This window comes from Pantherophis guttatus, chromosome 5, assembly GCF_059756535.1.
Source record: "Pantherophis guttatus breed Tessera chromosome 5, ASM5975653v1, whole genome shotgun sequence".
Lineage (NCBI taxonomy): Eukaryota > Metazoa > Chordata > Lepidosauria > Squamata > Colubridae > Pantherophis > Pantherophis guttatus.
Window position 1 is genome coordinate 1,275,703 of NC_142067.1, and position 25,942 is coordinate 1,301,644.

At 48.0% G+C, this 25,942-nt stretch overlaps 1 protein-coding gene across 1 annotated transcript in view; it reads right to left on the reverse strand.

Moving 5' to 3' along the window:
* CLPB (ClpB family mitochondrial disaggregase) overlaps window positions 1-25,942 on the reverse strand; it is a 67,298-nt gene that overhangs the window by 6,195 nt on the left and 35,161 nt on the right. Inside the window, exons 7-11 of the mRNA XM_060682694.2 lie at window positions 19,936-20,050; window positions 7,830-7,907; window positions 3,980-4,035; window positions 2,582-2,626; window positions 1,740-1,901 (exon numbers count right to left, since the gene is read on the reverse strand). Of these exons, the coding sequence (XP_060538677.2) occupies window positions 1,740-1,901; window positions 2,582-2,626; window positions 3,980-4,035; window positions 7,830-7,907; window positions 19,936-20,050 (456 nt within the window). The remainder of the gene's footprint in view (window positions 1-1,739; window positions 1,902-2,581; window positions 2,627-3,979; window positions 4,036-7,829; window positions 7,908-19,935; window positions 20,051-25,942) is intronic.

A 25,942-nucleotide genomic window follows, 5' to 3' on the forward strand; every position in this document is an offset into this window, starting at 1 on the left:
TCTGGTTCTGAGAATGCTAAATTAAGGATCTTTTAAAGATAGGGATGGTTGGTAAAGGGAGGAGCAGCAGCAGCAGCAGCAAGGAGGAGAGAGAATTGGGGGGGGTCTGCTCCCCCCTCCCCTTTCTAAGTGTCGCCAGGAGCGGTCCTGTCCAGCCAAACGACACACATTTGTGTCAGAGCTGGGGATTAACATTTCGGTTATTGCTCTGTCAGACCGGCAGTTCAGGAATTGATTTCGCATTTAGCGGCTGCCACCGTGATCTATGCAAGAAAAATGCCAGCGTTATTAATCCTGGAGAAAAGGAAAAAACAACAACTACAGAACCCTGAAATGGCACCACCAAGGACGCCGCCATTTCCACCGCCCCCCCCTAACAAAATGCGAAGAATTGAGGTTGGCAGAGGGTTGGGACACTCCATGCCGGCTGGTGGATTTAGGGTTGGGGGCTGCCTCCCCTGACCCAGCTGGGTGCAGAGGCTCCCTGGCACTCCATGACACAGCTGGGCATGCTGGTCCCATTACAGACGTTAAGTCAGGATGGTCGTATTGTGGGTCACCCACACGGCTGGCCTGATTTTATGAGCTTATGGGGAGGGGGAGGGGATCTATCAGATTGGTTCCTGACTGTCTACTGGAAGCTTCTAGGGGTCCAGCTTAACAGAACCACAGAATACAGTTGGAAGGGACCTTGGAGGTCTTCTAGTCCAACCTCTTGTTCAATGCAGAAGACCTTCTACCATTTCAGGCAAATGGCTGTCCCATCTCTTCTTCAAAACCTCCAGTGATGGAGAAACCCACGATTTCTGGAGGCAAGTTGTTCCACAGGTTAATTGTCCTCACTGTCAGGAAAATTTTCCTTAAATCCAGATTGCTTCTCTCCTTGATTAGTTTCCACCCGTTCCTTCTTGCTCTGCCTCCAGGGGCTTTGGAGAAGAGGCTGACATAGCTATCTGAAGGTTCCAAGGTCCAATGAATGAATGGTATGGGGGTTTTCTACCCCGCAGCCTGAACCAACTTCACTGGAAGCCAGAGAGGAGGTGGGATGGAATTCAACTGGTGGAGTGCTGCATAAAATGCTATTTGTTTAACTCTATATGCTACCCAGAGTCACTGCAGTGAGATGGGACAGCCAAGGAACAAACGAATGAAGGAGTGAATGACCTGGAACCTAGAACAAATGAATGAATCACCAAGAATCCAGAAGTAAAGAAAGAACAAATGACCTGGAACCCAGAAGAAATGAATGAATGAATGACCTGGAACCCAGAAGAAATGAACGAACGAATGAATGACCTGGAACCCAGAAGAAATGAATGAATGAATGACCTGGAACCCAGAAGAAATGAACAAACGAATGACCTGGAACCCAGAAGAAATGAACAAACGAATGAATGACCTGGAACCCAGAAGAAATGAACGAATGAATGACCTGGAACCCAGAAGAAATGAATGAATGAATGACCTGGAAACCAGAAGAAATGAATGAATGAATGACCTGGAACCCAGAAGAAATGAATGAATGAATGACCTGGAACCCAGAAGAAATGAACAAACGAATGAATGACCTGGAACCCAGAAGAAATGAACAAACGAATGAATGACCTGGAACCCAGAAGAAATGAACAAATGAATGAATGACCTGGAACCCAGAAGAAATGAATGAATGAATGACCTGGAACCCAGAAGAAATGAACAAACGAATGAATGACCTGGAACCCCAAGGAGACTGATCTTACTTCATCGAAGAGCTGCAGCATGATGGTCAGGACATCTGGGTGGGCTTTGTCCACCTCATCAAAGAGGACCACGGCGTTGGGGCACTGCTTCAGCTTCTTTGTGAGCTGCCCCCCTTCGTCATGACCAATGTAGCCCGGGGGAGAGCCAATGAACTTGGCCACCTGCAAGAGACACCCCCCGTGTTACCTCATCCAGACTTCTGGGGTTCAAAGCAAGCCGTCCCTCCCTCCCTCCCTCTATGAAAGAGGACGTGGCTCCTGAAGCCACAACCTGAGGAGGAGTTAGCCGTATGTGGAATAGAGAGAATCCAACCACACCAGCTGTGATCCCAATTCATACGTATTACTCCTTGGGAGCTTATCCTGAGAATCATGATTTCTGTGGCTCAATCGATACGCAAACTTTTTGTTATCTGGCAAAGGTTGGAGAGAGACCAAGGAAGGAAAGTGCTACGAAGAAAACGGAAAGACCTCCTTCACTTGCAGCTTCCTTATCTACTCCCTTCTAGCACTGATGATGTTCCCTAGTTGGGTCCTGAAACGTCTGCAAGAAAACCACCCGGCTCAGAGAGCACCAGGGACCCCACAGTTCCACCCTGAGCTACAAGTATTCTTTTCTACTGAGACTAGCAAATAGTAAGAAATGTTAGCAAGAGAAACAGCAGCTCACGCCATGCAGGGCCGGCTACGTTGGGGTCCTGGCGGAGCGCCGCCAAGCCCTTGGGGAGAGTCCTACCTCTGAAGGCAAGAGGGGTATTTGGGGTATGCAAGAGGGGCTGATGGGTTGAGAGGGCACCAGGCTGGTGAGGCCTGGCAGAAATGGCACCTCTCCTCCTCCTCACCTCGTGTCTCTCCTGAAACTCCGACATGTCCAAGCGGATGAAGCCCTGCAGAGGAAAGAAGCAAAGGGGAATTAGAGCAGGGGTGAAATCCAGCAGGTTCTAGAGAACCGGTAGCGGAAATTTTGAGCAGTTCAGAGAATCGGCAAATACCAGCTCTGGCTGGCCCGAGTGGGGTGGGAATGGGGATTTTGCAGTATCCTTCTCCTGCCACGCCCACCAAGCCACACCACGCCCACAGAACTGGTAGTAAAAAAACTTGGATTTCCCCACTGAATTAGAGATGTTGTCGAAAGTACTCAAGGCATTCAAGTGAGGGAGCAACCTCTACAAAAGGTTTGGGGTAACGTTTCGCCCCTTCTGAAGATTAAATTGGCGTCTGCCGACAAGGTCAAGGCCGGTCTCTTTGAGGGACCCGTGACTCATGTCCTCCTACACTAAACATGGAGGCTGGCTGTTTATTTGATGCCATTCGCAAGACTCCGTTCCCTGAAATGCTCCCAAGCCAGATCCACTGGAAGGAAGGGAACCCTATTCTGATCGGCTTGACACTGTGGCAAAATTGGGCAGGACTCCCTTAGCAGCCGCCTTGCTTAACAACAGAAATCCTGGTCCCAGTTGTGCTTGTGACTGAAGGAAGGCCTGTGCGTATCCCACTTTTAAGGCAGGATATTAAACAATAAAACCTACAGTAAGGTGAAAGACTGAGTTTTATCGCTGACAATGGAAATTTAGTTGCATTTCTTGGAAATCCCCATCAGGAGTTGTCACTAAGATTGCTTTCTTCCTTTTTGGGGGGTGATTAGAAAGAAAAAAAAAAAAAAGGAAATTTAACGCTAATTTGCGAAATGGAATAGCAGAGTATTAAAACTATTTAAATGTTTGCAAACATACCAAGAGATATATGGCATCCCTCCGCAAACAAAGAATTTAAATTATGAGCAGAATAAAACACAAGCCAAATTAAATCTGCAGATGTCTGTGGAAGTGAAATAAGGCTTCCGGGGAATGGTAGGTTATTACTCGTGGGAAAAGCACCAGTTTGCTTGCAAAGAGAGAGGCCCCACTGGAATGGAAAGCAAAGCTCCTTTTCTCTCTAAGAACGCTCTAAGAATTCTTCCGTCTGGCAAAAGGTAAAAAAACGCCTGATTCTCAAGTTACCATCAAGATTCAGGTCCTCTAGTACAGGGGTCTCCAACCTTGGCAACTTTAACACCTGTGGACTTCAACTCCCAGAATTCCTCAGCCAGCCAAAGGGATTTTGGGAGTTGAAGTCCACACGCTCTAAAGCGGGCAAGATTAGAGCCTCCGATTCGACGTGTATCAGCCTGACCCTTCCGTTCCTGGCCCTGCACACAATGCCCACCTGGGCTGTTGCTTCCCAGTGAGAAGGGATCTTACCTTTTTGACGTCTTTGTGCAGGTACTTGGCAGTCTGCTTGGCCAACTCAGTTTTACCTGTTCAGGAGGCAAGAGCAGGAGATGTTGAGAGGAGAGAGGCTCCCATGAACGCTACAAAATACAGATAGTTCTCCACTTACAGCCACAATTGGATTATGTGTCCCTAACTGTGAGGGCATAGAACACCTCTTGCAACAATAGCACAATAGGCAGCTGCTGGTGATGCTTAGAGTGAGGATAGTGGTTGCCACGATGTTAAAAAAAAAAGAAGAGATGTTGAGACTCTGGAAAGAGTGCAGAGAAGAGCAACCAAGAGGATTAGGGAACAGAGGCTAAAAATACGAAGAGCAGTTGCAGGAACTGGGCCTGGCTAGTCTAGTGAAGAGAAGGACAAGGGGAGACAGGATAGCAGTATTCTAATATTCCGGTATTTGAGGGGCTGCCAAAAAGAAGAGGGGGGTGTCAAATTATTCTTTAAAACCCTTGAAGGCAGGACAAGAAACATTGGATGGAAACTAATCCAGGAGAGAAGCAACCTGGAATTCAGGAGAAACTTCCTAACAGTGGAACAGAAATTGCCATCAGAAATTGTGGGCCCTGCATCACTGGAGGCTTTTATGAAGAGATGGGACAGAGACTGAGTATCTGAAATGGTATATAGGGTCTCCTACTTGAGCAGGGGGTTGGACTAGATGACCTCCAAGGTCCCTTCCAATTCTTTTATCCTGTTATTATTTTTAGAATTTCCATTGTTAAGCAAGGCAATTGTACCCGATTTTATGAACTTTTTTTTGGCAGGGTTGTTAAGCAAATCACTGCTGGTTAAGTGAATCGCAGGGTTCCCCCACTGCCTTTGCTTGTTGGAAGCTAGCTGGGAAGGTCGCAAACGGATCAGGCCAGGAATGCTGGTTTAAAACGCAGCTTTCCGATGATCTTGAGACAAGGAACAGTGAATGCTTGGGAACACAATATTCTTTGAGAACTGGATTTATATGCAACTCTGGTCGTAAAAGTCTAGGCACGAGACGATTAATAATTCAAAATGTATACTGCAAAACAAATCTATTTTGATATGTACCAGCAGGCAGGGCAGCCCACAAGAGTTGGAGAGCTGTTCCTGGCCAGGTGTGTCTCTGCAAGTAGCCGATGTCCTGGCAGGTGTCCCGAAGGTGAAAGCACCTTTGAGATTTATTTACTATTTATGGATTATGAGGGGTTTGGTTCTACTGTAGTTCTTTGACTCTAAGCAGCCTATAAACAACAATGTAAAAATAGGAAACAACACAACAAATTAGGAAAAAACCCAGAAATTATCCATCTATCAAAAAATGTATTTTGCCTGCTCCAGAGGGGAACACCAGAGAAGAGAAATTCTTTCCTTCTTTTCTTTTATTATTTCTATAGCTGCCCAATTCAACCAAGAAACTGTGGGCGGTCTACAGTTCTACAACTACAAAAATTAAAAACAGTAACATGATAAAACTCCTGATATTTCTTTGCTGCCATTGTTTTTTCAGCACTGTCAAAAGCCATTCCTTGGTTTTCCCACCTCAGTAACTTTTAAGATACCTGGATCTAGTATGTTGGCTGGAGAATTCTTAGTTAAAGAACGGTTGAACATACGAAGAACGGTTGTAGGAACTGGGAATGGCCAGTTTAGACAAAAGAAGGACTAGGAGGGGACATGAGAGCAGTCTTCCAGTACTTGAGGGGCTGCCCCAAAGAAGAAGAGGGGCTCAAACTATTCTCCAAAGCCCCTGAAGGCAGGACAAGCAGCAATGGATGGAAACTCATCCAGGAGAGAAGCAACCTGGAATTGAGGAGGAATTTCCTGACAGGGAGAACAGTTAACCAGTGGAACGACTTGCCACCAGAAGTTGTGGATGCTTTATCACTGGAGGTTTTTAAGAAGAGACTGGACAGCCACTTGTTTGAAATGGTATTTCTGCTTGAGTGGGGGTTGGACTAGAGGACCTCCAAGGACCCTTCCAGCTCTGTTCTGATCGAAAAAAATCCACCCATGAGTTGAAGTCTATCAAATAGCTACAGTTGACAAAACACCGGATTAGAATTTCCAAGGAGCTGGTCTTCTAACCACTCACTTTGAAATAGAGACAAGAAACTCTTTGATTCGTTAAGTTCTACAGGACTAATGTAGAATTAATAGAACTGTAGTCCTCAACTTATAACTATTCGGTTAGTGACCATTCAAAGTTACGGCAGCACTGAAAAAGTGACTTAGGACCCTCACAGCCTCCCCATGGTCATGTGATCAAAATTCAGATGCTCGGCCACTGACTCATATTTAGGATGGTTGCAGTTCCTGGGTGGGGTGTGTGTTTCACATGATCACTTTTGTGACATTCTGAGAAGCAAAGTCAATGGGGAAGCCGGATTCACTTAACAACTATGGCAAAAAAGGTCATAAGATGGGGCATAACTCACTTTACAATTGTGTTGCTTAGCAATGGAAATTTTGAGCTCAATTGTGGTTGTAAATCAAGGACTACATGTATTCTGTAGGGTTCTCGATGGAGGCTAATCTATTTGTTGGTGGGAGGGAAATTTATTCTCTTTCATAATGCTCAATCTGGATTGATTTGGATTTCTTGGCTACTCAGGAGGATTCATTTTCTGCAACCTGGATTCATGGAAATAGAAATTGAGACAAAAGTGTGTGTGCGTTGGGGGGGGCGGGGGGCGGGGAAGAAAACTTGCTGATGACATCCATCTAGACCAGTGTTTCTCAACCTTGGTAGCTTGAAGATGGGTGGACTTCAACTCCCAGAATCCCCCAGCCAGCAGCGCTGGCTGGGGGATTCTGGGAGTTGAAGTCCACCCATCTTCAAGCTTCCAAGGTTGAGAAACACTGATATAGACCAATGAGTCTCAATCTTGGCAGGTGGCTGAGGAATTCTGGGAGTTGAAGTCCAACAAGTCTTAAGAGGGGCCAAAGTCAGACTCCCCTGCCTTAAACCAACATACACCTCCTCCTCACCTGAGGGTTTTCACCATCTCATAGAGAACAATCCAGATTAAACTCAGGTAGCCTCCTCCCACCCCCCTTGAGTGGCAGTGCAGATATGGAGCCCACCAAAGATTTGATCTAACTGTTGTCACCAAGGGTGGGGGGAGGGGGGGTTGGAGTTTGACTTCTGTAATCCTTGTGGAGTCACCAGGAGTGCGTGGGTGGCCTTATAAACTCTGTTAATAAACAATACAATTTAAAAATGTATGGCAGAAGGGTATTTGAGATCAATAAAGGTAAATATATGTAGCTCAGGGTTGAAATGAGGTTTTCTTGCAGACGTTTCATGACCCAAACTAGGTAACATCATCAGTGCTAGAAGGGAGGAAGGTTTGCAGGGAAGAGGAGGAGGAGAAGGAAAAGGAGAAAGAGGAGGAAGACTTTGGGGTCCTTGGTGATGTCTGAGCCTGGTGGTTTCCTTGAGACATTTTATCACCCAACTAGGTAACTTCATCAGTGCTAGAAGGGTATGGGAGTTGTGGGGAAGAAGAGGAGGAGGGGAAGAAGTGGGAGAGGGAGTGGAGGAGAAGGAGGAAAAGGACTGTGAGGTCCTTGGTGTCCTCTGAGCTTGCTTGTTTTCTTGCAGACGTTTCATGACCAAACTAGGTAACTTCATCAGTGTCACGGAACATGGGTAATGAGACGTTTGCAAGAAAACAAGGAAGCTCAGGGGTGTTTTGAGATCTTGGTGGCTTCCTTTCCCCCAATTTTCCTCGTTTATCCCTCTGAAGCAAAGGGACACAGCAGCAAAGGCCCCAGACGGCCGCAGAGCATCTTCTCGGTCGCCGTGTCTCCTTTCTCGAGGGAAGGAAAGCAGCGTTACCTATTCCCGAAGATCCCAGGAAGAGGAAGACGAGCGGGTGTTCTTCATCGTACCATCCATTTTCCTTTCTCCGGATGGCTGCCCGTGGAAAAAGAAAAACAAAGAAAGGGGGGGGGAGTGTTATATATCTGGGCGCATAAGTTAAAAAAAGAAAGAAAGGAAGAAAGGAAGAAAAGGGAATGGCGTATAAATCAATGACACAACAGCCAGCATAATTATCACTAAGTATACACTATGTTTTACTGCTCTCTGCCCACTCAGAGTCCTGGCTGCCATTAGAGAGACCTAATTTGATTAGCCAGCAAGGGCCCCAGAGGTACCTAATCAGGTTAGCATGGATTTGGAAAGCTGCCCAGAGCAGATTTCGGGTAAAGTTTTCCAGGATGTGCACTTAGGGTTGCCAGGGAAACCAGAGAGGAGGATGGAGACTGAATGAACCAGAAAGGGATCTGGAAGGGGAGGGGGGAGGGAGGGAAGGGGAAGGGGGCTCAGCCTGCAAAGGGCTGGCAAGGAGAGGCTCAATGCTTCTTTGATGATGACGGGAAGGCAAGCAGAACTGCAATCAAGGTCACGGAACAGACCAGCACGTGGGGGTCACCGGGGGGGGGTAAGGGTGGATGCGGAGAAGGTGCCACGTCCACCACAGAGGAAGGTCCTCTTCAGAAGAGGAGCACCGAAGGCTGAAATGCCAGGAGTAGAGGAGAGTAAGAAGAGGGAAGAAGAGGAGGGCAAAGGAGAGAAAAGAAGGATGGAGAAGAGAAGAAGGAAGGATGGAATGGAGGAGAGGCGAGAGGAGCAGAACAGAGTAGAACAGAATATAATGGCATCAAAGGGCCTTGGGGGTCTCCTAGTCCAGCCCCAAGGAGAGAGCGGCAGTGGGGGCTGACTCCTTATCTGTGGGTCTCCTGCTTCCAAAGCACCCATGTTAGGCAAAATTCTAGAGGAATCTGGTAGCATCCGAAGCAAATTCTAAGAAGTAGAATATTTCTAACAAGTGGGAGATTCTAACAAGTAAAGAGGGTAAGATCATCCACACAGGGAGCAAACTTGCTGTAAATTCAGAATCTCCTTTGCGCCCACCCCTCTAGACCAACGGCCCCCTCCCAGCCCCCAACAACTTCACACAAAGGATCAGATGCTCTTCCCCTAAAGTCGCATTTGGATTCTACAGAAGACAACAAAAAGCTCCTGGAAAAAGATGAGCAGGCTGAAGTTTGAAATTAGGATTTTAAAGAAGGACTAAGTAAGATCAGAGCTTTTCAGCCTCCTAAGAGACTCTACTGCAGAGGAAGGAATATCTGGGGATACAGAATAATGAAGCAACAGGTATTAAATGTATGAGCCAGCTCACTCTCAGAAACTCCAAAACGTCAGCAGGAGTTAAACTGTGAGAGGTCGCCCATCTCATAAACATCAAAACATTTCAGGCCATATTAGAAGTCACGAACAAACACAGGTTATTGTTTTTAACACATTACTATTGTTAAGTGATAATATGGAGTCCTTGGTGCTCTCTGAGCTTGGTGGTTTTCTTGCAGATGTTTCATTACCAAGTTAGGTAAGATCTTCACTGCTAATGATGATGGTAATAGCACTGATGATGTTCCCTGCTTGGGTCACAAAACATCTGCAAGAAAACAACCCAACTCAGAGAGCACCAAGGACCACACAGTTCTCCTCCTCCTTTATGCAATCCTCCTTGCCTCCTAGCACTGATGATATTCCCTAGTTGGGTCAGGAAATGTCTGCAAGAAAACCACCAAGCTCAGAGAGCACCAAAGGACCCACCGTCGTCTTCCTCACCCCTTCCTCTCTGCAAACCCCCCTCCCTTCTAGCACTGGTGATGTTCCCTAGTTGGGTCAGGAAACGTCTGCAAGAAAACAGCCAAGCTCAGAGAGCACCAAGGACCCCTCATTTCAACCCTGAGCTACAGAGATCATCTTCTTGTGATGCGTCTCCCACGAAACCTGCATCTGCCTAACCAACAACACGTTCACAAAAGCTTCTGAATGCAACTGCTTGGTTTGAAAAGGTGCTCCAGGCACCTTCTGAATTCTGTTTTCAGCCTTGAACCTACATTTCAGAGAGAGTCCTGCTTTCTGCCCAATGCTCACGTACCATTTCCGCTTCCTTTCTTGGTCAAAATTGGCAAAAGCCAAGCCTGGAACAAATCTCGTGCCCTCTTTGTCTCTCTGCTTCCCGTCCTCCTCCTCCTCCTGCCCCCCACCCAATATCCCCCTGGTTCCTGTTAGAAGGTCTACTTACCACAACGTGACTTTTCAAGGCCATTCCGGCATGGGGGAGCCCTCTCCTGACTACGCCAGCCAGCCCACCTCCTGACCCTGACGCCACACGCCCTGGAAAATGTTCAAGAAGCAGGTTTCAGTCAGGGGGGGCAACCGCCAATTTGGCAGGCATTGCCGCATATTCAGGGGAACCACTTCGCCATGCCAAAATCAACCAGGAAAGTCAGCAAGCGGTACAGCAAAGGCTTTAGGTATCATACGGAGAGCTCAACTCTTTCCTTTCTTGGAGCAGAGGGCCAGTTTTAAGGGAGACACATTTTTAAGACCACATGCGGCCTGGGAACCTTCCGGCCAGTCTCCAAGGAGTGCCAGCTAAGGCAGCTGTACGTAGGTGTGACGGCCATGGTTCTTCCAGGTCTTCTCAACTGGAAACGTGGAGGAAGTGACCACTGGGAGACCCTCAAAAGGCCCTTTGGCCAACCAATGCCCATCATACTTTGCCCTGACCTCTGATGATTTCCAGAACAGAAAGTACTGAAAGGATACTATTGATAGAATACAGGTAGTCCTCAACTTACGACCGCAACTGAGCCCAAAATTTATGTTCTTAAGTGAGAAGTTTGTTAAGCAAGTTTGCTCCATTTTACGACTTTCCTCTCCGTATTTGTTAAGTGAATCACTTGCTGTTCTAAATTAGTAACACGGCTGTTAAGTGAATCTGGCTTCCCCATTGACTTGGCCTGTCGGAAGGTCGCAAAGGGGGATCACGTGACCTTTAGAATGCTGCAACCATCATAAGTACGAGTTAGTTGCCGAGCGTCCAAATGTAAATCACAGGGCCGTGGGGGGTGCTGCAACAGTTGTAACTGTGAAGAAGTCATAAGCCACTTTTTTCAGTGCCGGTGTAATTTTGCACAGTCACTAAATGAACTGTTGTTAAGTCGAAGACTACCCCACTGTAGGTGACCAGGCTGAACCTGAGGGCCAAATGCATCCTAACTCACCCATCCCTGTGTGCCCGCAAGAGATCTAAATCCAACCTTACCATCAATGCTGTAATTCCCGTTCATTTCCCTTGACCGTTAGTAGCTCAGGTTTTTGTAGGGAGCTTAAGCTTGCAGTAAATCCTTCTACTCACTTCAATTTCCTGATTTTCCCCGGCATTTGACCGGATATAGGTAGTTCAGGGTTGAACAGTGGGGTCCCTGGTGCTCTCTGAGTTTGGTGGGTTTTCCTGAAGGGGTTTCGTGCCCCAACTAGGGAACATCTTCAGTGCTAGAAAGGGGTTTCCCTGAGAGGAGGAGGGGGACAGCTGTGGGCCCCTTGGTGGTCTCTGAGCCTGCTGGTTTTCTTGAAGACATTTCATGCCCCAACGAGGGAACATCATCAATGCTAGCATCGTCATTAGCACTGATGGTGTTAGCTACTTGGATAACGAAACGTCCGCTCAGAGAGCACCAAGGAACCCGCGTGTAAATACTTTTAGCTTTTCACATGTCTGGAGAGAGACGGAACGTTCCTCTAGTCAATATCTCAGAAAGTGACCTTTTCAATATCTGAGCTTTGTCTCCAGGCTACCTTGAGAGCTCAGAACATTTTCTGTCCTGCCCTTATTCATTCTTTCTTCAAAAATTGCCCAACATCTGATGTAATCTATAGTCTGGGAAAATAGCTGCCACATTGTAGGACAGCTACTTCTCGATATAGAATATCAGCATAACAAAATGTAAAAGTTAGATGCTAAAAATATTTATCGATAACCTCTGTCCTGTTGGGTCATTGTTTCAGAGAATTTCCTTATCTAAACAGAGAAACAGAATGACCAAAGGTGGGGGAAAATTAATGGGAGCAGCGACTTCTGACTTCCTGCTGGCTTCCCCAGTGACCTTCCTTGTGGGAAGCCAGCAGGGAGCACTGGAACTTTTTTTTCTTTCTTTCCTTCCTTCCTTCCTCCCTTCCCTTCCCTTCCCTTCCCTTCCTTTTCCTCCCTCCCTCCCCATGGACTGAGCATGGGCATACTCCAACATGTCTTCTAATAACAAGGCCCACAGATATTTAGAGAACTTGGCAAAATCTCAGCTGATCAAAGCAAAGTTGACTTGGATTTTCAGCAGCCAAGAGAGGGGACTTCAGCCCTGGCTCTCTAACTTTCTCTGCACGAGTGGCAGAAACGAGGTTAGATAGCAACAAAGCAACACACGGTTTCCTATTTCGATATGAGTCATTCTGCTGCAGGATCTGGATGGTGAATCAGGGCTTTCCTTCCATCAGATAACTAGGAAAATGTCCTTTTTCTCAAGGCTTATCTGAACTTTTCCTTAAATGAACGGGAGACAATATTCAAGGGTGTGTATGTGTCTCACTAAGGGAGAACAAATCAGTCTAGTCCACAATTTGAAATCCGTGTTTTTGTTCATTTTGCCCTTTTAGCAGGAAGCCACATAAAATCCTAGAATACTAGGTCTGAAAGGGGACCTTTGAGGTCTTCTAGTCCAACCCACTGCTCAAGCATGGGACTCTATGCCATTCTGAGCAAATGGCTGTCCAATTTCTTCTTAAAAACCGCCAGCTGAGCACCCAAACTTCTGAAGGCAACCTCTTCCACTGATTAATTGTCCTCATTGTCAGATTTCTCCTTGCAGCATTTCCAGGTTGGCTCTCCCTCTGAGGAGCATCTATCTGCAGCTTCTTGTCCTGCCCCCAGGTGCTTCGGAGGATAGGTTGACCCCCTCTTCTCTGGGGCAGCCCCACAAATATTGGAAGATGCTATCGTGTCACCCTAGAACTTCTCCTTGTTAGATTAGACATACCCAATTCCTGCAATCCCCAAAGGGAGGTGGGAAGGGAGAAAGGGAAGGGAGGGAGGGAGGGAGGAAAAAAGTGTAAGAGAGAGGCAAAGAGATAGAAAGAGGGAGAGGCAAAGATAAAAAGAGGGAGAGGGAGAAAGAGAAGGGAAAGGAAGGAAGGAAGGAAGGAAGGAAGGAAGGAAGGAAGGAAGGAAGGAAGGAAGGAAGGAAGTTCTTCATATGTTTCAGCCTCCAAGCGTGGCCTCACTAGCGCATCATCATCACAAGCCGGGCTCCTGCTCAACCTGCAATCCTGATCCTTTGTACGATATCCTACTAACCAGCCCAAATCTCCTATCCAAAACCTGAGTTTTGACTCCCTTCTCCTGAGCAGAGAACGTGGCCTCGGCCTCTGCTCCGTTTCACTGAGGCCGTCAGCCTTCCTCTTAGACCTTCCGGTCACTCCCAGAGGCTGCTCCGGTTTCCTCTGTGCCGTCTGCGGACGGAAGGAAGTCACCGTAGGGGAATGTAACTCAGGGGTCCTTGGGGCTCTCTGAGCATCACTGTTTTCTTGCAGACATTTCAGGACCCAACTAGGTAACATCATCAGTGCTAGAAAGTAGCCCCCAAAAGAAAGGAAAATGCAGAAAACCACCAGGGCTGAGACGTAATCCTAGGGTGCCCACCCTAAAGCACTGTCCTCTCCAATGAGGACTAGCTCCTTGGAGGGTCAAAGAAAGCAGAAAGGCTCACATTTCGGGCTTCAGCTCCAGCCACTGTCACTATTAGGCTTGGAAGGTGAAAAGAGTCACTTAGCAGCCCAGCAAACTCGGCCTGACGAGGCATTAAAAATATCAGAAGTTTAACTTCTTATTTGTGTTGCCACTTCATTAATTTTTCATCCTTGGACATTCAGGGACTCCAAGTCATCCTTCAGACGGACGAGGCCCTTATAGCCAGGCAAAATTCTGCCAGCGCTGACCCAAGGGTCCCAGGACCCCCTCCAGCTCAGGAGCTGCCGGGGGCTCTGGAAAGGCAGGAAGGGAGACGGGGGGTGGGGGCGTCAGTCTGGCCCTAGGTGGAAAGTCTTTTTTTTTTCCCTCTTTTTTTTTTCTTTCTTTCTTTCCAAAGGCAGGTTTTATTTTGCCGTCTGCAACTACGCCAGTGCCAGAGAGTGCCGGGTCTCTGGGAGGCCCTTCAGCCAGCGATTGAACTGATAAATTCACTGTATTACTTTACACAAATCAATACCCCAGCAGTTATCAGAGGTCGACGTGAGCAAAATTGGTTTCAGCCAATTTGTGAGCGTAATAAATGTCCATTTATCAAATCAATTCATTTTGTGGGGCTGGATGGGGCACCCGTTGGGTCGGTGATACCAGAAGAACATAGAATCCTAAGGCCGGAAGGGACCCTCAGAGGTCTTGTAGTCCAACCCCCTGCTCAATTCCACCCCAGTCAAAGGGTTTTCCAGTCCATTTTTGAAAACCTCTAGCCATGGCTGTTAACTGGCTATTCCCTTCTGCGATCTTTCGGTGTCCCTCCTTGAGCAGAACAGCTGTAACAATAGCCCTTAGACTTATATACCGCTTCTCTGTGCTTTCCAGCCCTCTCTAAGCAGTTTACAGCACCTTGCCCCCAACCATCTGGGTCCTCCGAAGGACGGAAGGCTGAGTCAACCTGGAGCCTGGTGAGATTTGAACCGCCAAATTGCAGGCAGCCGGCAGTCAGCAGAAGTAGCCTGCAGTACTGCACTCTAACCACTGCGCCATCACGGCTCATAGCCATAACAATAGTACTTAGATTTATATACCACTTCTCTGTGCTTTACAGCTCTCTCTAAGCGGTTTAGAGAGCCAGCCTCTCACCCCCAACCATCTGGGTCCTCGTTTTACCAACCTCGGAAGGACGGAAGGCTGAGTCAACCCTGAGCTGGTCAGGATCAAACTGCTGGCAGTGGGCAGAGTCAGCCTGCAATGCTGCACACTAACCCCTGGGCCACCAGGGCTCTTAGAAGACAGGCTGAAGAGAAGTTGGAAACTTCACCTGGTGCAGAATGCGGCTAGGCGGGTACCAAATGGTGGCCAGTACATGGCACGGTGGAACACCACACCTGTATGAGCCGCGTTGGCTAGTGGTAGGTTTTCGAGTGCAATTCCAGGTGCTGGTTCTCGACTTTAAAAGCCCTACGTGGTCTGGGACCAGGTTACCTGCCTTTTTTTCCAAGGGTCTCTGCCTTCCGACTCAATCCAGCAGATTGGGTGTGCTGCAGAGCTCGTCATCCGAAAAGTATCGTCTGGTGAGGGACTAGAAGAAGGGCCTTTTCTGCAGTGGCCCTTGCTCTGTGGGATATCCTCCCCTCGGAGATTACAGAGACCCCCCCCTCTTGCTGGCGTTTTGCAAGGCCTTAAAAACCTGGCTGGGGGCTTCTGAGTCTGGGAGTGAGAGTGAAGGAAGGAAGGAAGTTGAGGGAGAGAGAGAAAGAAAGAAAAAAAAAGAAGGAAGGAGGGGGAAGGAAGAAAATGGAAATGGAAGGAAGGAAGAAAGAGGGATGGAGGAAAGGAAGGGAGAGAAAGAAAGAAAGAGAAAGAGAGGGAGAGAGGGAAGGAAAGAGGGAGAGAGAAAGAGAGAGAGAGAGAAAGAAAGAAAGAAAGAAAGGAAGGAAGAGGAAGGGAGGGAAGGAAAGAAAGAGAGAGAGGGGGGGGAGAAAGAAAGAAAGAAAGAAAGAAAGAAAGAAAGAAAGAAAGAAAGAAAGAAAGAAAGAAAGAAAGAAAGAGAGAGAGAGAGGGTGGGCTCTGGGTTGCCCAGAGGCTACCAGGAACCCCAGGTTGCCGCTGCTCCCCGAAGTCCACAGGCACGCCAAGGCCAGTGGGAGGAACGAACACCCACCAGCTCCGGCCAGAGGGTGGCAGAGGGCAGCTGGTCCCTGCCCAAGAGCGAAGGCAGCCGAGGCCGGGCGCCTGCTCCCTGGTAATTCAATCAAGAGACTTTCCCGAAGGGAGGCAGCTGCTCTCTCCTGTGCCCAAGGCAGCCCCCCCCCACCATCAGAGGACCCCTCTCCATTAATCATGGCCTCTGAATTAGCTTCCCCAGCTGCCGGCCGCCACGGCCTCAGTCCTACCAGGGTGCCAGGCTGTGGGTGAGCACGGGGGACCCACATCCTCTCACCCACCACCCGTCTCCAAAGAGAACTTGGAGGTCCCGTTTTCCAGGACAGCTGCCCCCCCCACTTCCTAGCTGAGCCTTCGGACGTTTCTGCCTCTGGGCTAAGGAAGAGAGTCTCTCGGATTCTACAGGTAGTCCTCGACTTACAATAGTTCACTTAGTGACCGTCCAAAGTTACAACGGCGCTGAAAAAGTGATTTCTGACCGTTTTTCACGCTTCTGACCCTTGCAGCATCCCAGGGCCATGCGATCAAAATTCAGGCGCTTGTCAACGAGTTCATACTTATGACCATTGCTGTGTCCTGGGGTTTTGTGACCCTCCGGAAAGCAAAGTCAAATGCGGAAGCCAGATTCACTTAACGACCATGTCACTAACTAGTGATTCGCTTAACAACTGTGGCTAGAAAGGTCCTAAAGGGGGCCAAACTCACTTAACAAAATGTTTGGCTTAGCAACATAAATTTTTGGGCCCAACTGCGGTCATAAGTCGAGGACTACCTGTATTTTCCAGGTCTTGAAGCCAAAACAGAGGCCGGCTGCATCCGAGCGAGGCCCCACCTTAATCCTATGCTCTGTTTCTCACGCTGGCCCAGGAGATGCTTCTCTCAGCCAGAGAGGGAGGCAGCCTCCTTTCCTGCAGCTGAGTCGGGAGGACTGTTCCCTTCACTGAGTCTTGGGAGACATCAAATTAACGGCCCATGAACTCCAGGCGGGCGATGCCTCTTCCTGCCAGCTCCCCCTGGTTCACCAACCCTTTGCCTTCTCCAATCTGCAGGCTGGGCACTGCAAAAACAGGCATAACTGCGCCCTTGACCTCTGGGGACCTCTGAGCTTGGGTCTCCTTGCAGGCCTTTCAGGACCCAACTAGGGAACATCATCAGTTCCCAGAGCAAAAACCCCACTCTCTTCAAGTTCAGTCCCCCTCCTCCTCCCCCTCCCTGCAAACCTCACCCCCTTGTAGCTTTGATGATGTTCCCTAGTTGGGTCATGAAACGTCTGCCAGAAAACCACCCAGCTCAGAGAGCATGAAGCCCCCACAGTTCAATCCTGAGCTACGAAGACCCTTTTCTATCTACAATCTAATTCCAGCTCCTGCCTGCCTGCAGGCAAAAATCCCTCCAATGGGTTCCCGACCTGGCTTCAGGGTGGCCCAGGCACTTCCTCCTCTGAGCTGCAATGAGCACCAAAGGTCTAAAGTCACTCTCAATGCCTATCTGGGCGATGGATGGATGGGAGGGAGGGAGGGAGGTAATATGGAAACTGGGAAGGAAGGGAGGGAGGAGAGAGAAAAGTGAAAGAGAGAGAAAGAGGAAGAGGCAAAGAGGAAGAGGGAGAAAGAAAAGGAGAAGGAAGGAAGGGAGGGAGGGACTAGTATAGTCCCTACTGGTTTTCAGGCTTATTTTAGAGTGGACCAAAAACATGTTTTTCTTTCATGGCTAAATGGAAGATCAAATAGCTGTTAATTTCGCGTTCTGGACCCAACTTTTATCTTTCTCCTTGGTCTCTGCAGCAACGAACTTGCAGGTGGCGTGTTACCACTGCACATGTGAAATGCTAAGCTGCTCGAGGGCTCTGCTTCTGAGTGGCTGCAGATTTCGCATGTGTTCTTGCAATCTGCTGGAGTCCAAGTGGCATCAGCAGTATGTAAGTAAATAAGCAAGCCTTGCACAGAAGAGGCTGGGCCATGGAGCCCTTTGGCAGCAATTCTCCATCAGCGCCAAAGCCAGTAAGGACCCCCCCTTCCCCCGCCCCATTAGAGGCCAATTGTCTGGATGGTTCTAAGTGCCAGGGAGCAGGCCCGGGCGATGGGTAAACTGGTGCAGAGTCCCAACGTGCCCTTTGGCCCTGGAGCACAAAGCAAGGCAACCCCTTAACCCCTGCCATCCATCCATTCATCCCTGGCTTGTAATCGTCCCCTGAACGCATAAAGGGGAGTTCTGGAGCAGGAGGCTGACAAAGAGTTTCAATATTCTTTATTTACTACGCTCCCTGAGACAGAGCTGGAAGCGGAAATCCTTCCACGCCAGGAGTCCAGCTGGAGTTTTTAGCAACCGGACAGGAATGGGTCTCCTCTGCCAGGAGCCAGGGTCTGTCCCCTGGGACCCAGAAGGCAGAGGCATCCTCCAAGTCCCAAGCTGGCATTCACAGAACATAGAATATAACAGGGTTGGAAGGGAGCTTGGAGGTCTTTTAGTCCAGGGATCCCTAACCCCACAACCGGGCCGCGGCCTGTTCGAAACCGAGCCGTGGAAGAAATGGGCAAGTGTGCACACGTGTCCACTCGCATATGCCCACCCCCTGCGCCGGGCCAACAAGCTGAAAAGGTTGGGCAACGCTCTTCTAGTTCACCTCTCGGCTCAAGCAGGACCCTCTACCAACATAGACAAATGGCTGCCCATTCTTTCTTGAAGACCTCCAGTGCTGGAGAACCCACTGGCTATTTGTCTCTCAGGAAATTCCTCCTGAGTTCCAGGTTGGCTCTCCCCTTGGTAAGTTTCCACCCTTTGCTTCATGTCCTGCTCTTTCGTCTTTGGATCCATCCATCCATCCATCCCTCTATCATCTCTTTCTATCTTCTCTCCTTCTCTTTTATCTATCATCCATCCATCTATCTGTCTGTCTTCTATCGTCTATCTATCTCATCCATTATCAGATCTATCAATCTATCTATATCATCCATCCATCTCTGTCTTCTATCATCTATGTAATCCATCCATCCATCATTTTTCTATGTTCTCTCCTCCTATATCTATCTATCTATCATCTATCTATCTATCTATCTATCTATCTATCTATCTATCTATCTATCTATCTATCTATCTAATCCATCCATCCATCTATCATCTCCTCTTATTTATCACCCATCCATCTTTGTCTTCTATCATCTATGTAATCCATCCATCCATCATTTTTCTATGTTCTCTCCTCCTATATCTATCTATCTATCTATCTATCTATCTATCTATCTATCTATCTATCTATCTATCTATCTATCTATCATCTATCTATCTATCTATCCATCCATCCATCCATCCATCCATCTATCTATCATCTCCTCTTATTTATCACCCATCCATCTTTGTCTTCTATCATCTATCTATGTAATCCATCCATTATTTTTCTTTCTCTCTCTCTCTGTTATCGCCTCTTATTTATCACCTACCCATCTCTGTCTTCTATCATCTATCTATGTAATCCATCCATTATTTTTCTATGTTCTCTCCTCCTATATCTATCTATCTATCTATCTATCTATCTATCTATCTATCTATCTATCTATCTATCTATCTATCTATCTAACTATCTATCTCTGCCTACCTACCTACCTACCTACCTACCTATTCTACCTAACCTTCCTAATATCTATCTAACACAGGGGTCACCAACCTTTCAGACCTCATGGACCATTAAATTCATAATTTTAAATCCCTTGGACCACTAATATGAATTTTAAAAATAAGATAAATAGTATTTAGGGCGATATAAAAAATGCAAATAATTCTTCTGCGGACCACCAAAGTTGGTGACTGCTCCAGTCTTTGGCTTAATGCAGGGGTGTCCAACTGAAGGCCCGCGGGGCTGCCCTGGAAACAGCGGAGGACTGGCCCACGGTGCCTCTGCCAGTGAAAACAGAGCTCGGGAGGTCTGTTTTCGCACGCGGGTCCTCCCAAGCTCCGTTTTCACTGACAGAGGGTTGCAGGGGGCCGTCTCAGCTTAGGAGCCCGTTTTCTCTGGGAGAGCGCTCAGGCCACCACAGGCGCCCCCAACGTGAGTGATGTCAAGATGGCCACGCCCACGCTGGCCACACCCACTCTGCGCCCCCAAGGTCAAAAACACAACCCTGATGCGGCCCTCAAGGAAGTCGAGTTTGACACCCCTGGCTTAATGAGTCGGATTCCCCATCTCACCGGCTCCGACGTTGGCGATGGCGCTCTCCTGGCCAATGATGTGTTCTCGGAGTCGCTGCTCCAGGGGAAACCGCCGGCGTTCCTCGATTTCTCTCCGGCGCTTCTCTTCCTGGAACTGTGGGAAAGGCAGGAAAAGAGACGCTCGTGACATCCTGGACTCCCTTTCGCAGCCCTGCCCAGTCTGGCTTGTGGTGAGGAGTGTTTGGATGGGAGGGAACCTCCCTGCAGGGGGACAGAGAAATTCCCAGCCATCTTGGAGGAAGCTGCACCGCATCCTCTTTTCAAGAGCACCCCAGGAGACCGGGACACTCTCTGTTCAGCCACCCATCTTCCCTGTGCAAGAAGAGAGAGGTAAGTCAGCGGCGGGAAATCAGCTTGGCTTCCCTCTAGGACAGGTGTCTCCAATGTTGGCAACTTTAAGCCTGGAGGACTTCAACTCCCAGAATTCCCCAGCCAGCAAAGCTGGCTGGGGAATTCTGGGAGTTGAAGTCCTCCAGGCTTAAAGTTGCCAACGTTGGAGACCCTTGCTCTAGGACAAGGCTCAAAAGTCTCAAGGCTTTGGTGAGAAGACACGGAGGCCAGAAGTGGGCAGGAAAGCAACAGACACGGGACACAGTTCAAAATTCCCGTGCCTCTTTTGGCGTGAACAGAGTGGAAGCCAGACTGACATGCCATGATGCAGATCAGATCCATCAGGGGCCCCCAACCCGGGCTGTGGTCTGTTAGGAACCGGACCACACCAGCAGCGGGCGGGAATGTGAAGCTTCGTCTGCACATGGGCAGGAGCTAGGTAGTGTGTGAAGCCATCCCACTCCCCCACCCCACCCCCACCCCGGTCTATAGAAAAACGCTCTTCCATGAAACCGGTTCTTGGTGCCAGAAAGATTGGGCGATTGCCGATTTACATCATTTGTATGATGGCACAATAATGGTAGTCCTTAAGTTATGACTGCAATGGAGCCTGCTCATTATGGTTGTCAGGTTGTAAAAGGGGCTGGTCGTGTGACCAATCTGATTTTATGAACTTTTTTTTTTTTACAATGGCCATTAAAGTGAATCATCAGACTTGTAAGTGCGAGTGATTAAGCGAACACGGTGGTCGTAAGTGTGAACCCCTTTCTTTGCTATATTTTTAGGGTTAATGCAGCCGTGTTGTAGTATCTCAATCATGTGACTGCAATGGGGGTGGGGGGCGCGACACCCGGCCCAAAATTCAAATTCAGGTCGTAAGTCCCCCTTTTCAGGTCAGTCATATGACATTTCTTTTGCAGCGGTCATTAAGTGAATCACCGTGGTCGTTAAGGGCAAGCACCCAGTCATTAAGCAAACATGGCAGTCGTAAATGCAAACCCACTGCTTTCTATGGGTGTGGAAAACCAGATGTGGCTTTAGGGTTAATGCAGCTGTTTTGCAGAGAGCCTGAAGGACGATCACGTGAGGAAACTCTGAACTGTTGCTAAGTGAGCAGTCATAAATCGAGGACTACCTATAATCGGCTCAAGGTCTCAGTGAGGACAATTAACCAGTGGAATGCCTTCAGACGTTGTGGGGGCTCCATCACTGGAGGTTTTTAAGAAGAGATTGGGCCGTCTCTTGTCTGAAGTGGTATGGGGGTCTCCTGCCTGAGCAGGTGGTAGACCCCCAAGGCCCCTTCCAGCTCTCTTAGGATTCCGATTCTTCTTCTTCCTGTTTGCTGAGTTTTCAAGGTCCGTTGTAGATGTTCAGTGATGTGGCACACATCGCACCCGCAAGTACACACCAGGACACAATGGCTGTGGGCCTTATTATCAGGGAGGTTTTTAAGGAACCCTCCACAGAAACTCCATCTTTTGCCTCAATTTGTAAAGTGCACATACGCTACTCAGGCTAACTTTTCATCCTGCTTTAAGATGTTTCTACCAAAGCATTGGCTGTGTTCTTTCAGCGTATGTTTTTTTCCAATTTCGGCAGAATGCATAATTTATGCATAACGGGAAGACGAGAAATTTTATTTTGATTACTGATATTGAATTCATTTGTACTGTTTTGCTTCTTCTTCTAATACAAAAGCGTATAAATATCACAGATATAAACCAAAACATCCACTAGCGGACGAGAGGTAAAAAAACACCCTTAAGAAACTGCTGGTTTCTGAAAGCAGATCGTCAAAGGCCGTGATGTAAGTGTGACTGCAATGACAAAACATTCATCTGGAGCCAAAACCCAACCATAAAATCTGTGTTGATAGCCTTCCCTCTCCTGGCAGCGTCTTTTCGTCCAACCGGCTAAGGATCCTGGCATTTGCAGCCCCAAAGTTTAAGCTCTGTGTGCCCAATCCAGCAACCCACGGGCCAGGATTTCTCCCATGGCATAGCAAATGGGAGGAAAAATCTATGCATAGAAACAACCCTGCACCGTGGTGGGACAAGAGTCCTCTTCCAAAGCAGGGGTCTCCAACCTTGGCCAAGCTGGCTGAGGAATTCTGGGAACTGAAGTCCACAAGTCTTAAAGTTGCCAAGGTTGGAGACCCCTGTTCCAAAGAATTCGTGGTAGGGAGAGGGGCTTCATCTTTGGCCAAGAAATGTATTGTCTTCCGGGGAGGGGGAATTGCATTACTCAAAAGTGGTCGCAGAGAGGGTCTTTAATTTACAGTTGGCTAAAGGATCTGATCCAACAAGGCAGTTTTTCTTTTCCACTTTCCCTTTGCCTGCACTGGGTTGTTGCCTGGCAGATGTTTCATGACCCAACTAGGAAACATCATCAGTGCTAGAAGGAGGAAGGTTTGCAAGAGGAGGACTAGCACTGATGATATTCCCTAGTTGGGTCATGAGACGTCTGCAAGAAAAACCACCAAGCTCCGAAAGCACCAAGCGCCTCACAGTTCAACCCTGAGCTACAAATATTCTCTTCTATCGGTACCTTCCCACTGGTTTCATTAGCACTCTCCGTTTTCACCACGATGGAAGCATTAAAAAATGCTTCTTCAGCCTCAAAATTGATTGCATAACCGACTGCAGGACAGGGAAGTTTTTCCTGTTGTGGGAACGACTGTGATGGAGTTTTTTTTTTTAAATAAACAAAAGCCACCAATTTTGGCCGCTGCCATCCGTTGAGACGGAAGACTCCCCCCCACCCCCACCCCCATCCGTCCTGATGTTTCAATATGGAGCAATAACTTCCTGGCTGATCCCAGAGGAACCTCCTTGCCGGGCTGAATCCGGGAGGACCGAGCCTGCCGCTGCCCCCCCTCAGGCTCTGCATATATCATTGCCCTCCAAGTCCTTTCCCCCGCCTATACATCTATGTCTTTCTGAATATATAGGCCAATTCTTTTCTCCTTTGCTTTTTTATGTTTGCAAAAAAACAAACAAAACCATAACACATTTTGAAGGCTTCTTGCTGGATATATTATCCGAGATGACTGACAGGTGGATTCCGTAAAAGAACGGGCTCCAATTTCCATCAGCTTGAAGAACTGCCAATGTTTCAAATCAACTTTTCTTTCTTTCTCTCACATTCCAAATTCAAGAGGTTTATTTATGCTGAAGCTGACAAAATGGGCGTTTATTGCATATTGGGGTACTTTGGAGAACTCGTGGCTGTCGTGATACGGAGCAGGACGGATGTAGCTGGTGAGCCAGTGTGCAACTGAGGACAGACAACCATTTGCCTGAAACGATGTAGGGTCTCCTGCTTAAACAGGGGGTGGGACTAGAGGACCTCCAAGGTCCCTCCCAATGCTACTATTCTGTTGTTCCAGGACAGACTTCCATTGCTGAGGGAGGGGCTGCCTCAGAAAAAGCTCCACCCGTAACCTGACCTTTTTTTGTGCAGGTGGGCACAAAGTTGTCAGAAATTGTGGGTGCTCCATCACTGGTCTGTTTTTAAGAAGAGAACGGGCAGCCATTTGTCTGAAATGGTATAGGGCTGGACTAGAAGACCTCCAAGGTCCCTTCCAACTCTTGAGATTCTGTTATATTCCGTTACAAGGAAGAAGGGAGCCCTTCCTGAAGCAAACAAAAGCCGTCAGTGGAAACCTCCTGTTGCTTTGTCACTGGTGTGCGAAGACAATGGATGGGACGTGTCTCTGCTTTGAGTAGCAGCCCCAATACATCCTCCAGTGGGGATGATAGCGGCCCATAAATCCTCAAAGGTTGGGAAGGGGCAGGAGCCAGCTCTCCTGGGTGAGTGCCACATCTGCCACGGCATTCCCCCACAGCGGTGAATTCATCACCAGATGAGCCAGGAAGAGTTGAAAGATTTTATGCGCGCACCATCGCATTTCCTTCAGTGGTTCCCGTCTATCCACAAATCACAGCCTCTCTCTCTCTCTCTCTGTCCAAGGTTGAAGGGTCTGTACGGGAGACACGGAGACTCTCTTCTAACCATCTTTTAAGTAATGAAGAGCTTTGACTTTCAGGAGGAGACCCCGGGGACTCTTCCAACCTAGCAAGACGTTGTTTCTCTCTCTTCTTCTTCTCCTCGCAGAGATAGAAGACGCCAACTCCCGAAGTTGCTTTTACCCAAATTAAAATGGTGACGGCTTTAGCTTGTCCTCCTTCCCCAACCCTCAAAACCGATGGCCTCTGGATTTTGCAGTCAACCTCACCCTTGGGTTGATCACTTCCATCGTATGTATGGAGACGACAACGAGAAAAGCAATTGGAGATCACGTTCACCAGCATACAGAGATGGCGCAGATTCCAAAATAAGGCATTATTTCAGAAATACAGAAACATGGGAAACTGACGGCAGAAAAAAAAACACCACCTACTGATCCATCAAGTCTGCTCTTTTGTTTTTGTTTTCTTTTTAATTTATTTTTTTTCTTTTTTTTCTTTTTTTGTCCATGGGTGGACCTGTGTTCCCAAGCATGTTTAAACCCAGTTACTTACTGATGACGGCTGACCCACTGCCTCTGCTGGACGTGGCTTCCAGGACTCATCCTTTGTAACCTGATCCTTGAGCTTCCCTTCTGTCAGTTGGAGGGGATGCCCGGGGGAGGGCCTTGGTTTCTGCTTCCTATTGAAAACGCTGCCTTCTAGAAGCCTACTCACACCCTTGGTGTTTTTAAAGGTTTCGTGAGGGTGGAGGTTCGTTCTGCGAGCTTGTGGGTTGGTTTCCAAATGTTTGGTTAGCAGGCGAGGTAACATCTTCAGCTGAGTTTAGGGGGTGTCATTGTTGGTATTCTTCTGCTGATACGGGCTTCAGATGTCGGTGTGACAAGTGAAGATCTTGTAGTGGGTCAGCTGTGAGTCACTTGTGAGTCTTTTGATGGGTCTTAGGCACTGGTGAAATCCAATTTTTTTTACTAGTGGTAGTCTCCGAACTACTCAAAATTTCCGCTATCGGTTCTCCAGAACCTGTCAGAACCTGCTGGATTTCACCCCTGGTCTTATGATAAGGAGATTACATCAGGTCAGGGCCATTCAAGGTTTCAATCCCCTTCCCCATTTTCTCTTCCGTCTTCCAGGCTCTGCCTATTCAGCTCCTCCAATCTCTCCTGATACGTTTTGCCCCTCAAACGTTGCGCCATTTTCATTGCCCGTCTCTGGATTTGCTCCATCTTACCAATATTTTTTTTAAGTGAGGTCTCCAGAACTGGTTTTTGATCGGAGAGACCAAGAGGAAGAGCAGGTCTAGTCATACCTATAACAGCTGGAACGCCTTCGGGTTCAGGTCTTTGGTAGAGTGTCAACATAAAGGAAGCGTGGAAGTCCAGAAGGCTCTAGTTGGGGTATCAGCATAAAATGAGTGTTCCTTCTCAGTCACCTCAAAGGTGTCACAAATTAGTAAAAAAACCTTTTGAGCAAGAAAGATACCAGACCGAGGGGCGGGGGGAATACAGAGAACGGCCTATATTCCTGAATTCACTTCCCAAAAGCTACAGAATGGACTTCTATAATCCGCCTCCTTCCCAACCCAGAGCTCACTTAAAAACTGTCTCGCTTAGCAACATAATTTTTTGGCTCAATTGTGGGTCTCCTACTTGGACGGGGGGTTGGACTAGATGATCTCCAAGGCCCCT